General features: G+C 57.6%; 2 protein-coding genes across 2 annotated transcripts; one reads left to right on the top strand and one right to left on the bottom strand.

The window, feature by feature from the left end:
- Positions 1-553: 553 nt before the first annotated feature.
- Positions 554-2,341, bottom strand: L226DRAFT_551944 (glyceraldehyde-3-phosphate dehydrogenase; the record flags this gene model as incomplete). The annotated part of the gene is made up of 5 exons (XM_067682850.1): positions 554-1,207; positions 1,280-1,397; positions 1,456-1,671; positions 1,731-1,800; positions 2,320-2,341. 5 exons carry the CDS (start codon positions 2,339-2,341, stop codon positions 629-631), a joined length of 1,005 nt encoding a protein of 334 aa, XP_067537735.1. The 3' UTR covers positions 554-628.
- Positions 2,342-4,984: 2,643 nt separating this feature from the next.
- L226DRAFT_505260 (ras GEF) lies at positions 4,985-10,473 on the top strand. Its single transcript, XM_067678023.1, has 6 exons — positions 4,985-5,329; positions 5,391-5,544; positions 5,617-7,231; positions 7,318-9,489; positions 9,556-9,877; positions 9,954-10,473. Exons 1-6 carry the CDS (start codon positions 5,104-5,106, stop codon positions 10,310-10,312), a joined length of 4,848 nt encoding a protein of 1,615 aa, XP_067537734.1. The 5' UTR covers positions 4,985-5,103; the 3' UTR covers positions 10,313-10,473.
- The last annotated feature ends 1,046 nt before the right edge of the window (positions 10,474-11,519 follow it).

The raw sequence follows: 11,519 nt of genomic DNA, 5'->3' as shown, positions 1-11,519 counted from the left end.
GGCCTAACGCCGTCGATGCCGAGGGCAGTCTTGAGGGAGTCTTGAGTGTCGTCGACGGAAGCAAACAGTGTCAGAGTGCGCTTTAGTCGCCGGCGTGGTTCAGGCATGGGCTCTGCTTATGTAAGCGCACGTGGTGGTTCAAGTTCGCATCTCGCGTTTGGTCACATGACCGCGTTTCTGGCCTTTACTTCACCATTCGTGGCAGGTACTAACCAAGGCCTTTCCGAGCTTTCAGTCTTGACAAAAACATTCAGTGGGGATACAGGGGGGATACAGGGACCACAGACATCAGCATGGGTGTTTGGACAATACAAGAGCAGAGAGACGCTCGCGTCTCCAGGGTCCCTACTCTCCGCGTCGTGGTAAAGACTGGTTCCATGTATGGGTCTGCATTTCGAAAACACAGACAGGTGGAGGGCTTAGACACTTTCATACCCCACTAGCCGGGGAACGAAGTGGTGAATGCAAGGCACCTGACTCGGCCAGCCCCTATGTCAGAGCACGTCTTGGTAAAGAGAGTATATGCGGGTATCAACGCATGCACAACTTCTATGGCATTGTAGAAATACATCGCCCATAGCAGGGTGTGGTACAGAGTATGCTAGATTCTACTTCTTCCTATCGCCCCTTAGATGGCGCCATCCTTCTTCGCGGCGTACGCCAAGAGATCGCAGACACGCTTTGAGTAGCCCCACTCGTTGTCGTACCACGAGATGAGCTTGACGAAGTTCTTGTTGAGAGCGATACCGGCCTCGGCATCAAAGATGGAGCTGGCGCTGTTACCGGTGAAGTCGGTCGAGACGACCTTCTCCTCGGTGTAGTCCATGACACCCTTCATGGAGCCGCTGGCGGCCTCCTTGATGGCGTCCTTGATCTCCTCGTACGTAGCACCCTTCTCGAGACGAACGACGAGGTCGACGACGGAGACATCGATGGTGGGGACACGGAAGGAGAGACCGGTGAGCTTGCCGTTAAGGCTGGGGATGACCTTGCCGACAGCCTTGGCGGCACCAGTCGACGAGGGGATGATGTTGTTGCCGACGGCACGGCCACCACGCCAGTCCTTGTGCGAAGGACCATCAACGGTACGCTGGGTAGCAGTTGTGGAGTGAACGGTGGTCATGAGACCCTCAACGATGCCGAACTTGTCGTGGATAACCTTGGCAAGGGGCGCAAGGCAGTTCGTCGTGCAGGAGGCGTTGGAGATCTGAATTGAATGCGGAAGTAGAACGGATGAGACATGCGCTCTGCGGATACGTCATGGGAACGGGGTACGTACGACAGTGTACTTGGGGTCGTAAGCCTCGAGGTTGACACCGCAGACAAACATGGGCGCGTCTGCAGAGGGGGCAGAGATCACGACCTTCTTCGCACCACCCTTCAAGTGGGCGGAGGCCCTGCGGGTAAAAGAAGTGTCAAGAAGATATTTTGAACACGAGGCGACTATATGCGCACTTTTCGGTAGTCGTGAAGACACCAGTGGACTCAACGATGTACTCAGCACCAACGGAGGCCCAGTTGATGTTGGCAGGGTCCTTCTCCTGGAAGACGGAGATGGGCTTGCCCTCGACCCAGAGCTTACCGTCCTTGGCCTCAACGGAGCCCTTGAAACGGCCGTGGACGGAATCGTACTTGAACATGTAGACCATGTAGGCAAGGTCGATGAAGGGGCTAGAGGGGAGATGTATGCGGTTAATCGGGCACTCACATACACTGGTCAAGCTACGCACTCGTTTACGGCGACGACGTTGATGTCTCCGTGAAGGAGAGCATTACGGAGGACGATACGGCCGATACGACCTGATTTGTGTCACATACGTGAGTATGCGCGCGACCATGTACGATGTAAGTGGGATTGTGCTCACCGAAACTAAAAGCAACGGCGGATGGGTGCAATCAGTAACGCGCCTGTGAACGACGGGGACGATTAGATCTTACCCGTTGATGCCGACCTTGACTTGCTGCTCAGAGAACAGGGTGAGCACACCTATGATCGCTGCAACGAGGAGGAAGGGGGCTCACAGTCATGATGGATGGTATCGATGTGGTGCGGAGAGGGGGAGGGGATGAGGAGCGGAGGGCCGAGCTTGAGGGGTATATATGGCGAGTGGGGAGGATGATGTTATCTGAGATCCATCGGGATGTGTCACCGCGCCTCCTGGCGCTCTGTCGTTCTCGCCTGTTCTACCACTGTTCTACGTCCTCTCCGCCCTTACATACCACCGTCTCGCTCGACGCGGCACGCTCGGCGTGAGCCTGTCCAGCTCGCACTTGCCCACAGCACCATATGCTCTCCTGAAACCGTCCGTGTCTGCTCACCAAGCCCAAACGTGCGATCCATGATTCGTTTTGCCCATCGTCAGACTGGCCATACGCGCGCAACATCCGCTCGTAGCGGATTGGTCGCCGCAGAAGTCGTCTTTCGTCCACATCCCCAACCGTGTCATGTCGGCATTGACACGTCGTCTCGTCGCACTCCTGCATTTGTCGCCCCAACCATCATTCATCGATACCGTACCGTGTGCCCCAGCGCCCGGGATACGCGCCGTTTGCGAGCTTCTCCGCTGCCCTTCTGCGAAGTCGTGGTCGCAGTCCGGTCTCGGCGCGACGCGACGCGGTTGTGTAAGCCAACAACTACCGCTGCGCCGTCGCTCGTCAGCGTCTCAACCTGCCTTTCGCACCGGATCTCCCAAGCCTCTACGTCAGCAAATCCGCCGTGTGGCCGCACTTGTCATCGGCTCGTGCTGTGTCACTTACGTTCAAGATGCGCGAGAAATACACAGAGTCCAGACGCCTTATGGCAAGTGTGTCTCGAAGTTCGCTTCCTCTCATCTCTGTGAAACCCATTTCGAGTTGGTGGCCTTCATCGATCTGGGTCGCGTTGGGCCCGGCGGACACTGGAAGCGTAGGTCCATCATTGACCAATCAGTAGCCAGTGTATCTTTGCACTTCTACATCAAGAGTACCGTCTAGGTTCAAGGTGTGCTTCTGACTGTCTAGACCGTCTCGGCGCACCCAGCTGCTGAGACTGTTGTAGTTGACCAAACACGCTGCTGCATGGTTATGGGAATCGTGAACTTCACTCTGGTGCCAACCAATCGCATCTGTGCCCTCAGGACCAAGATCCCCGGGCCTTGTCCCTCGCCCGCGCTTATGAACATGGATCCGGGAGAAAGCGGGAGGGGGGTTATTATCTTCCCATCATCCCCTATCATCCCGCATGTTCTGTGTACGATCCTCGCGGGCGGGAACCAGTAACACTTACTAGTCGCAAGGGTGTTACGAGGGCGTGTACACGATCTTCGCGGGTGTAGGACCTGAGTATCGCTTCCCCTGGGTGCGTATAACGCTGACGACCCGAAACCGAAGTTGGCAGTTCAGTATGTCCAGCTCGAGGTAAGTACGTGACCTTCGCGCATACATACATAGTCCATGCACAAACCAAAATAATGCATTCCAGCCCAATCCCGAAAGCTTGACAGCGGCTTGCCGCGTTCGTCTCGTGAGCCATTCCAGTGCATGTGCTTGTGAGTTACGGTCATCCGCGTTCCTTTTCCGTGATCTTCAATCCCGATGGCATGCCCACATACGTACATGCCGGTAAACGACCTCGAGACTACCGTGGTTGCCGTGCGGAAAGAGGCCGGTAGTGGCAATATGTTACGGCCGTCATCGCAGACAGATTCCTCGCAATCCCGGTCCATAGACACGAAGGCCCGAGACCGAAGGAAAGTGACGAATATTTATTTTGGTCAATTCAGTGAAGTAGACCTGTCATAGACGCCTGCATGCCGGTCTGCACCTCTCCGCAAGTCATACCGAATGCGTTGTGGTTCTTGACTTGTATATATATATATAAAGCCCAGTCCCCTTCGCAGTAAGTTCGTAGTTCTCGGATCCGGGACACTGGAGCTTGACCCCACCATCATACCTCCATGATGCCTGGTCCCCTTGCAGTACTTACATTGTGACCTCTGCACTGCGAAGGACCACCGCGAATCCGCTTACATTCATCGTGAGCAGTGTACGAGGTTTGAGGTACACGAGAAATGAGATATGTCATCCTGAGCGAGAGGTTGCTTAGTATTCGTTCCGAGGTCACTTCGGGTTCGTTATCTGCCCAGAAATGTGGATCTGCTTGCCATCAGGACGTAGTTGCCGTAACTCAAGTCGGCTAGCAATGATCAGACCGTGGCCAAGCAGGTACGGCGTTGAAGAGAGCCTGCAAGGGAGTTGGCTCAGTTGGGTGTGCAAACAGCAGTTCGAGTACCCTTCCGCTGAACGTGGTTTCCGTTATCTCACTATTACGCACCCCTGTCGCAACTCCGATCTTCTCTGTGGGCTCTATGACCATCACGTAGTCTTCTGCACGCCAGGAGCGAAAAGTCCAGTACGTTCAGTCGGCAGAGGCTGGGTTCCCTTTTACGCTCTTGGTGCCTTTAGATTCTCTTCGCCATTCCCACGGGAAGGTTTTCGGGAAATTCGTTCTACCATTCCAAGCATGTATCCAAGCCGACAACCGAGGACGACCGCGACTCAGTTACTGCACTCACGACAAGACAAGACAAGCGCGGCTGTTGTCAACTCATCTGCAGCCACTACCTCACCACTTCCACAAGGGTAAGTAGTAAGGTTCCACCCTCTCGGCACCAGTACGCCTTTGAAAGTCATAGGAAGGGTTCTTCATGATGATGTCTTTAGAGCTCTGTGCGCCCCCTTGGGATGTTCCGCGGACCACTCGCTGAATTATTGTCGTGGAATTCATCCCGGCGCTTGTAAACTGACTCGATATCCCGCGGCGTAGACTAAGACACTTGCAATCCGTTGTTTTATACTCGGAGATGGACGTCGATTAACTATATCAGTTGTCAATGATCGTCGGTGCAGAGCATGCGAGCGTGTGGACGCGTCGAAAGGGACGGGTAGCGAACATGGCGCGAAGTAGTACAGTTGGACGTATTTGGACAAGCCCTGATTGCCTTCACGCGAGCGGAGACCTCGCTCTTTCTGTCTTTCCCCTTGTCCTCATCGACTTTCTGACGACGACGGCAGCAAGCAACAACAAGGCGATGTCTCTGTCCTAGCTCGCAAGATCCCTCAAACATGCAAGATATGTCTCCGACGCAACCTAACGACCCTCACGACACCCCTCAAGGGATGATAGACTCTAGTAGCCCTCCATCCGCGACTCCTGCCTCCCCTCCTTCCGCCCTTCCTCGCCCTGCTACCGAGAACTCCCAGCTGAAATTCGTGCCGGCGGACGAAGGAGAGCCCCCTACTTTCGAGCCCTTACCGCCAGAGATTGCGAATGCAGACATCTTCCTCGCGCGTGAGTTTCTTTCCTCTTTCGCCCGCAGCAATCAAAGCCCGAAATTAACGTCCCCCGCCAGCGGACGGAAGCTTCGTTGAAACCTCCTCTGGTGCTGCTGCAAGAGAGCTGAAGAGGAGGTACGACCAGTATCTCGGCGTGGGCAAGGATGTGCGGTCTCCATACGCCATCACCGCGTTCGTGAACCAGCATGGAAAGCAGATGTATCGTGTCGGGTAAGCCGCCTTGTCTTATTGTCTCATCCATTGCGTCCTCATCCGCACCCCATCTCACCTTGTGCATGTAAGACACCGCGAACTGTCTGCCCCCGCCGCGTCGGGGCAGGATGCCGAGGATCGCGCATCGACGTCCCTGCCTCCCAGCGCCGGTACGAACAATACCAACACCCTCCACATGAAGCGCCGCTCCCGCATGTCCGTGCACGCTTTCCTGCCTGTGTCCGTGTTCAAGAGCGGGATGGGTCCCGCCTCACACCCCAACACCGTCTTCGACGCCTCGGCTGCCTCTCGCTCACCCCCCACGTCCCGGCGTCTCCGCAAGACGCGTTCCATTCCGAACGGGCTCTCGTCTTCGGGGACGGAGGGCGCGTCCGCCCAGCCAGCGCCGCAACCGACGGGAAGACCACACGCACACAGCGTGTCGAGCGCGGACGCGTTCGCGCCTCCGATCACCTCGCCTCCCCAGATCGTACCAGACGCGCCCCGCGCAACCGTCGGCTCGTCCAGCGACTTCTTCGCCGATGTCATGTCGTGGTCCTCGGTTCCGACGTCCCCCTTTGCCTCGAGCTCCTCCTCCCTTCCCTTCCGTCACCAGGCGCCGACCTCGAGCCCTCCGAGTTCACATGCGCGTGCCGAGGTCATTGCCAATCCTTTTGGCCGTGGTGTCTCATTCGAGTCCCCATCATGGCGTTCTCCGGCACACCTCAGCTCCCCGCCAGTGCTGCGCGAGATGCAATCGTTCGAGTCTGGACTCACTGCTCGTGCGGACTATTTGCCGCGGATGTCCCGTATATCCCGCCTCTCCCTCACTGGGACATCTTCGGCCTCTGACGACGATCCTCGGAACCTGACCCCTCCTCCGGGTTCCGCAACACCGCCTGTGTCTTCTTCGGCGTCGTCCATACACTCCGTACCTCCGATACCCGAATCGCCAAATCCACCGCCCGATAATCTTGCTGCGACGACCTTGCATTCTCGATACTCGACTGCGCTCTTTGACGTCTTGCAGACATACCGTGGACTTCCCACTCTTGACAAACTCGTATCGACACCCGGCGAGACGACCATCAGGCTCTCGTTACGAGCCGAAGACAGTGCTGCGCCTCGAGATGACCCTCGGTTCGTAATCTGGGCGGAGGTTGCCACGGACGGAGACTCGTACGACGAGCTTGCCGGGTCCAGTACGACAGACCTCTCGTCCGCGAACTCGCAAGCTGCTGCGCGTCGCCGGGCAGGCAAGGAGCGCGTCCAGACGCTCCAAAACATCTACGCGATGCAGCCTCCCCCTGAAAACCCATCGCCGTCGACACCGGCATATCCGAGAGAGACGAAGAAGATGCTCGTGGCAGCCACGATCGAACGCTGGATAGCACAACTTACCAGCGAGCTCAACTATGACGAACTCCTCATATTCTTCCTCACGTATCGCACGTACATCTCTGCGGTCGACCTGGGCCACCTGTTGATCTGTCGATTCCATTGGGCACTCGGAGAGACGACGACAAGCAGAGACGAGATGGTGCGGAAGATAGTGCGAGTGAGGACCTTCACAGCCATCCGGTACTGGCTTTTAACGTTCTTCGACGTCGATTTTGTGCCGAATCGAGAGCTGAGAACGCTCTTCGCGGAATGGCTGAACTCGCTGCGGAGGGATCCGATCTTGACGAAGCACCGCGACGCACTGGTATGTTGCTTTATCGGGCCACCTTGGATGTGGTACCGGTGCCTTTAGGCATCCTCGGATATGATGCTCACTACTTCTGCCGACAGAAAATTGTGCGCCAGCTCCGCAAGGTGATTCTAGACTGCAAGGATGCCCACATGCGGAAGCTCAACCGGGCAGCCCGCAAGTCGGTCGACAGGCGCAGGTCCGCCGACCCGCAGCTCGCCAACTTCGCCGATACCATGCCACCACGCCCATCAGTCGACTCACAGGCGCGCTCGTTCAATGATCCGGAGGACTTTGACATCGATTTCGACTTTGAAGATGTCGTGAGTTCGCCCTCCCAGGACTTTGGTTCGAACGGGATGCCGTCGAATGCATTGGACTTGGTCATGATGCGTCAGCCGCTGCACATGTCCATTCTGCAGTACGGCAAGCAGAATCAGAGTGCTGCCTCAGGAGCGACGGCTCATCCAAATGTGGCAATTACCCCATATCCGCACAGTACCATCTCCCGCGTCTTCGTAAACACAATTGGCCGGTTGGGACGGTGGAAGCGTGTCTTGAACTCTCGAGGGGCTGTCCAAGCGTCCATGACGGTTGGTGTGGACGTTTCCGCGTTCGACGTCGAGGCAAATGAAACGGGTGACCTCCTCCTGGTGAAGGGAGGAGTTGAGCAGTACCTGAGAATGGTCGAAAGCCAGATGAACGTCTCGATGGAGCGGCCGTCAACGAATACCATGTCGACGGCTGCTACCGCCGTGGCGTCTCCGCCCGCGAAACTTCCGCCACTCCCGCAATCTCCGCGCTCTCCTTCCAGCATGGTTCGCGTTCCTGCTGCGGAAGGGCTGTCGCCACCTCCAGCGCGCATCGTAGAAGACGAAGAGCCCGCGGAGCTCCCTCCACCGCCCAGCTACGAGGACACGGAGTCTGAGCCGCGCCCCTCTATGTCCTCTTACTCCTCGACGGACAACGAGTCCTTGCGTTCGGTTCCAGTTGCGGCTCGCCCAATGGCGTACCGCCCGCACCCTGACCTGGATATCGTGTCCATCGACGATCTCGATCTCTCAGACCTTTCGTCGGATGAGAACATCGAAGTCTCTCCTCCCCCGGGGCTTGGGCTGAAGAAGGCTGCGCGGAAGCTCCCGACACGGCGCGACTTCGAGTTCGTTAGGCAATCGATGTCGAGCGTGTCCTCCATGGGCATCCGCACGCGCGAGTCGATGTTGTCGCGGTCGTCTATAGTGTCGTCCTCTTCGGAGGTCGAGGCAGAGGGCGAAGACGGAGAGATGGGCGGTCCGATTCAGGCGTGGCAGCTGAACGCTATCCTCGACTCGCTGAGCGATGACGGGGAGAGCGGCGACGTCGAGGCTGCGCTTCGCAGGCTCGAGGGCCAGATCAACCAGGACAAGGTCAAGGAGAAGCAGAGCAAGGTCGACCAGTGGATCCAGTCTATGCACCACCGGCAAGCTGGGCAATTCTCCAGAGAGTCCACTGGCTCGCTGTCGGACGAGGAAGACTATGGACAGGTCGAGCGCAGGCGGTTCTCTGAGGACTCCGCACAGGATATTAGTATTGGCATGTCGGCGACGTCTCCGCAGCTCAGCTCGAGGAGCTCGATCGCTTCGATGTCGCGAGTGCCGTCCGCATCGACGTCTACTGCTCCGCTGCCTTCAACCTCGGCCACGTCCCCTGAGCAGCAACAGCTCTCGCTTGACATGCTTCAGGTTTCTGGCGGCCAGAGTGACACTGCATTCTCGGACGGTGACGCACTTACACCGTTGACTGAGGCAAGACCGCTTGTCGAGGATGCTGTTCCCCTCGAGATCCTCCAGAGTCGTGTGCCATCTCGTCCGTCGACTTCAGCTGGCTCCCCAGCGCAGGACGGGCTCACCCCACAGCCATCAGCCGGTCTACCTCCGCCTCCCAGTGTACCTCTGAAACGGCACCACTCGTTCGTGCTGAACTACCGCGCGGAGACGCTGATGCAGCATCTGTCGATGATCGACCGCGAGCTGTTCCTGGGCATCAACTTTGAAGAGCTCATCACCCCACATGCGGTCGGCAACGCGGAGGACGCGAACATCCTCGACTGGTCGCACTTCCTGCGCGAGCGCGCGCGGCTGAAGGCGGAGGGCCGCGGCGGGTCCAAGACGAGCGCGCTGACGGCCGTGCGCGGTCGGTTTAACTTGGTCGCGAACTTTGTGCTGTCAGAGATTGTGTTGACGCACCCGAGCGAGCGTGCGATCGTCATCAACAAGTTCATCAGGCTGGCCTGGGTGCGTGTTGCATTTGTTGTTTGGTGTTGCTGAGAAGTCGTGCTAACTGCATCCCCCGGCCAACAGAAAGCGTACTTGATGAAGAACTTCACCGCGCTCGTTGCGATCATCGCGGGGCTCCGGAGCGAGTGGGTCGCGAAGGCGAAGCAGCAGGCGTTCAGCAAGATCGGGACGTGGGAGGCGCGGATGCTGCGCGACCTCACGGACTGGACGGCGAGCGCGGGCGACTTCAAGCACATCCGGCAGACGGTGGACTCGTTGGTCGAGGCGCGGTCGAGCACGCAGGACTCGTCGATGAAGAGCACGGACGGGTCCGCGGCGACGACGCGCAGCCGCGCGGCGTCGGATAGCAAGCCGCCGTCGGACCCGACGTGCATACCGTTCTTTGGTGAGTGTGGATCTGAGTGGTATTTTGTTTCTGTGGTGCACAATACTGACAGGGCGTGCTACCTCCCCCTCCTTAGGTGTTTACCTCGCGCAGCTGCATCACTATAGCAGCCTTCCTGACCTGATCGACCCCACTGCGCCGCACGAGCCGGTGGGGATCGACCCGGAGACGAACACGTTCGAGAGCCTGGCGCACCCAGAGGTGTTCTCGACGCTGGCGCCGCTGCCGGCGAGCATGCAGCTGGAGCCGCTGATCAACGTGCACAAGCAGCGGCTGATCGCGGGGGTGGTGAAGTCGCTGGTGGCGGGGCAGCACCTGGCGGCGAAGGTGCAGTACCCGCTGGACAAGAAGATCTTCCAGAAGTGCTTGAAGCTGCGCGGGCTGGATGCGGACACGCTGGAGCGCGCACTTATGTTGTATACTGAGAATAAGTAGGGGTTGGGGGGGAAGAGGGACCTAGGGAGTGTGCTGATTTGCTAGACTCGGTCGGGTTAGGTGAGATGCGGCATGTATGTGAGTGTAGAAGTAGTCGGGGTAGTTGAGCTTCGGATTTGATTGTGCTTCTTTTCGACTTGTGCTACCTTGCCCGTGCGAGTGCGTGCCAACGAACGTGAGGTGTTTCTTACTAGCGAATGTTTGCTGTTGGTGTCGGTGGTGCTGGTGATGTTGCATCATTCCATGGTTCAGATTGCAGACGTTTGTTGCTGATCTCTCAGGTTCTGGCGTGTTAACCTCATGGGCCACTGAGGCCGAGCGTTGGAAAGGCGAGGGCGGGTCCGCCGTCGGCATCGTACTCTCAGCTACCATTCTTGGCAGATCCTCGACGCCGATATACGGACCTCGACTCGTGTCCTCGCGCACAGCCTCAAAAAATATCTCTGCTATAATTGAGTGGGGCTACGGTATGTATGTATCCCCTGACGAAGGAGAACAGGGGAAAAACCAAGTCTGGATTGCATTGATGTGAATATGTCGAGATGAGCGGGGTGCTCCTGACGCGCATATACTTGGCTTGGGTTCCAGATCGGACGGCACTAACGTGGCGGAGGCGGGATCTGGACGTCGAAAATGGAGGAGTGCTTCTGGTACGAAATGAGCTAGTCTGGTCACTGGCGTGCGCTCAGTAGTATGTATGTACACTGGATCTGGGTCTGAAGGCCGAGATGTTGCAGGGGCTCGAACATTCATTTCGCGGATACGACATGGAGAGTACTCGGAGGAAGAACAACAGATCAGAGCGGAGTGGAAACGCGAAGAGTCTAAGCAGGATAAGGAGGTGAGATCTACTACGGAGGCAACGGTGGAGGCCTCGACGTGCGATGCCTGGGCTGGTCTGGGAGAGAACTCGTCCGGTGTGGTTCGTTGGTAGCGGGAGTCGAAGTTGATTGCTCTGCACGCTACTCCCGTGTAACGTGCTGGCTGAGTGCAAGATGTGGAGGTTGGTGTATGAGATGACGTCGTTGATGGCGCAAGGCAGGTCTTCTAGCGCGGGAGCAGGAAGCGAAGGTAACCACAGCGGTAGATGCATGCGGGGTTGTGCGGGGATGGACTGCGGCCGTCGGCGATACAGCGCATTCACGAGGTCAGAGAGAACACGACGTGGTGCTCGGCCGAGGCGACGTTGGCTTGAGAGAAGAGAGCC

Source organism: Lentinus tigrinus (assembly GCF_003813185.1).
Source record: "Lentinus tigrinus ALCF2SS1-7 unplaced genomic scaffold L226scaffold_7, whole genome shotgun sequence".
Taxonomy (NCBI): Eukaryota; Fungi; Basidiomycota; class Agaricomycetes; order Polyporales; family Polyporaceae; genus Lentinus; species Lentinus tigrinus.
Note: the sequence above shows the minus strand (reverse complement) of the source record. Positions and strands in the feature narration are given on the sequence as shown.